Source organism: Bactrocera tryoni, unplaced genomic scaffold (genome assembly GCF_016617805.1).
Source record: "Bactrocera tryoni isolate S06 unplaced genomic scaffold, CSIRO_BtryS06_freeze2 scaffold_11, whole genome shotgun sequence".
Lineage (NCBI taxonomy): Eukaryota > Metazoa > Arthropoda > Insecta > Diptera > Tephritidae > Bactrocera > Bactrocera tryoni.
This window is the reverse complement of record NW_024395824.1, coordinates 20,806,515-20,809,087: the sequence shown is the minus strand read 5'-3', so window position 1 is coordinate 20,809,087 and position 2,573 is coordinate 20,806,515. Positions and strand designations below refer to the sequence as shown.

The 2,573-nt window shown below is 41.1% G+C and overlaps 1 protein-coding gene across 1 annotated transcript; it reads right to left on the bottom strand.

Annotated features, from left to right (window-relative positions):
* Positions 1-225: 225 nt before the first annotated feature.
* Positions 226-1,389, bottom strand: LOC120779852. The gene has a single exon (XM_040112211.1). It carries the CDS (start codon positions 1,120-1,122, stop codon positions 226-228), a length of 897 nt encoding a protein of 298 aa, XP_039968145.1. The 5' UTR covers positions 1,123-1,389.
* Between the last annotated feature and the right edge of the window lie 1,184 nt (positions 1,390-2,573).

The window sequence follows — 2,573 nt, the reverse complement described above, 5'->3', positions numbered from 1 at the left end:
TCGTAGGAATCACCAAGAAGGCTAATACTGGGCTTTAGAGGTAAGCGAACCGAATATTCGCCTGTCAGCATACGACTGAACGCACCAGTTCATTGGTAGATGGCTGATCTGCATCACACTCAAGAGATGTTGTTACTGTTGTTGTAAACGATGATAGCTTTGGCGATGTGCTTTGGCCACCCGATACGATCCATCCAAAACGAGTTTTTGGAGAATATAATTATTTTAAACGAATTTGACCAATGCAAAGCAAATCAAAAATATGCTTGCACCTATGAGAAGATCCACACGTTGGGGCTTCTGAAACTCGGGATCAGCTAAGTTGATATTCGCTGGAATATCCCAATCATAGATTTCGAGTGGATAATTTGGCTGATAATCGGTGATTGTTGGAGTTACGGCAGATTCTAAATTGGCACTGAAGCTGTTATGTACAGAATGAATTGAAATGTTGACGCTAGAATTAATAATAAATTCCGAATCTCCGATACCGGAAACTGCTAACGATGATTTAGATTTTTTAATTTGTAATTTATTTGCTAATCTCGTCGTTATAAAGTTGATTTGTGAAGCAGAATCGAGGATCGCGCGACATGGTATTAGCGATCCGACACTGTTGCGAACGAAAACAATAGCAGTTGCAAGAAGCACACATTCAGTTGAACAAGAGCGTGACTGAGGCGAAGGTGAGCGACTTTTTGATGTCCTTGTGACGAGGACAGCTGGCTGTGATGGACCAGGTGTGGTTTCAGAAATACCAGTTGCGGCTGGGTGGACTTGAGTAAAATGCAGCAGGGTATGATGCTTCATGGAACAACAACGACATGTAGAAGATTTACATTGCTGCACCTGATGTCCTGGTTTGAGACAATTTATGCACAGATGTGCTCTTTTGGCTTCCTTCCACCTGTCACTTGGACTCAAACTTGCGAATAGTGGGCACGTGTACACAATATGGTCATGCTTTTGACAAATCGCACAACTTTTGATGGAAGTCTTAGAAACAACAAACGCATTTTTACGATACTTTGTATAGCTCACCTGTGTGCTAGGTGTTTTTGTTACCATAGCATGAGTCACATTTTCTAATGTTTGACATCTCCTCTGCAAGAACGTAGCCATATCCGTCCACGTGGGTAACTCCTCAACTGGAATCTTTTCTTCCCACAATGCGTGTGTTTCGGGATCTAATTTCTGTGCAGCGATATACTGAAGCAAACAATCAGCTATTTGTTCGATCGTACCCAACGAATGCAAGGCTCGAACATGCGATACTAATTTGTCCACCAGCGAACGCAACTCTCCTGATTTCTTGTCAGTGCTCACCCTCTGCAATCCGAATAGCTCTTGAATGTGTGCCTGAAAAATCAAACGTCGATTACTAAATCTTTGACTAAGTAATTTCATAGCAATTGTGTAGTTTTCGTCACGCATTTCAAGTGATTGGATATTATCCAGTGCTGCTCCCTTTAGGCATGAACGAAGATGCTGGAATTTTTCCAAGTTTGACAATTCTGTGTCATCGTGTACTATTGTTCGAAACATGCCAAAAAAATTCAGCCAATCAGTATACGCTCCTCAAAATGATGGTAGCTGCAACTGCGGCAGACGAGACTTTGGTTGTTTCATCACAATGACCGATGGCTGCTCCTGTAAAGGTTGATTTCTCGTAGATGACATTACTTGAGGATCCAACTTGCTTAACTCCCTCGTAAACGCTGCCTTAACTCTGATGAAAGTCGCAGCGAATTCATCGCGAGTGGTGGTTTCAAGCTCATCAGGGTCCTCTTCCTCCAATTGTGACTGCGTTAATTCGAATTGATGTTGAATACGATCGAGCTGTTCTGATCTGACTGACAGCTCTGCGTGATCCATGGAATTAAGTTCTTTCATACTAAGTGGTGTTGAATTTAGCTTGCGTAAAATGGCTTCACTTTTTCTTTTTAAGAACGAAATTTTTTTTTGACTGCTCGAATGTTGCGCGGTAACTGTTTGCACAGCAAACTGTTTATATTAATACGGTTTAAATGAAACTGTTTTACTAAATTAACAGTTGAAGTTCGTGATTTGTACACTGTATATTTTTGCACGGCAAAATAGGAAAAAAACCAACGAACGAACAACAAAACTATTAACCGCGATGAGTTAACTGTAGGATCTGGTGATCTGTACACGGTACTGCGAAAGGAGCAACAAAGTGTGAAAAATAACTAACTGCACGCGGTATCACGTCGGGGTCACCAACAAATGTATGTCGTCGCGCAAGAATTTTTGCGCTCGAACGAATAGCGATGAAAAGCGAAATAGAACAAAAAGCCGAATGCGTGTTGTTTTGTTCACGTTATAAAAGCGAATGTTATTTATTTAAGCAATTGTTACATCTAATGTATGACAGGATTGCAGAGTGCCAAAATTTACAAAAAGTAGTAGGTGATGCCACTTAATTATCAGGTGGCGCTCTGAGTGCTCTGAACACGTTGCAAGCTGTTATAGAAGAACTGCCTTCATTTTACTCCATATACACTACATTATTGGGTCGTTCAACAACCTGGTATGATATGTATTCCGCAAGT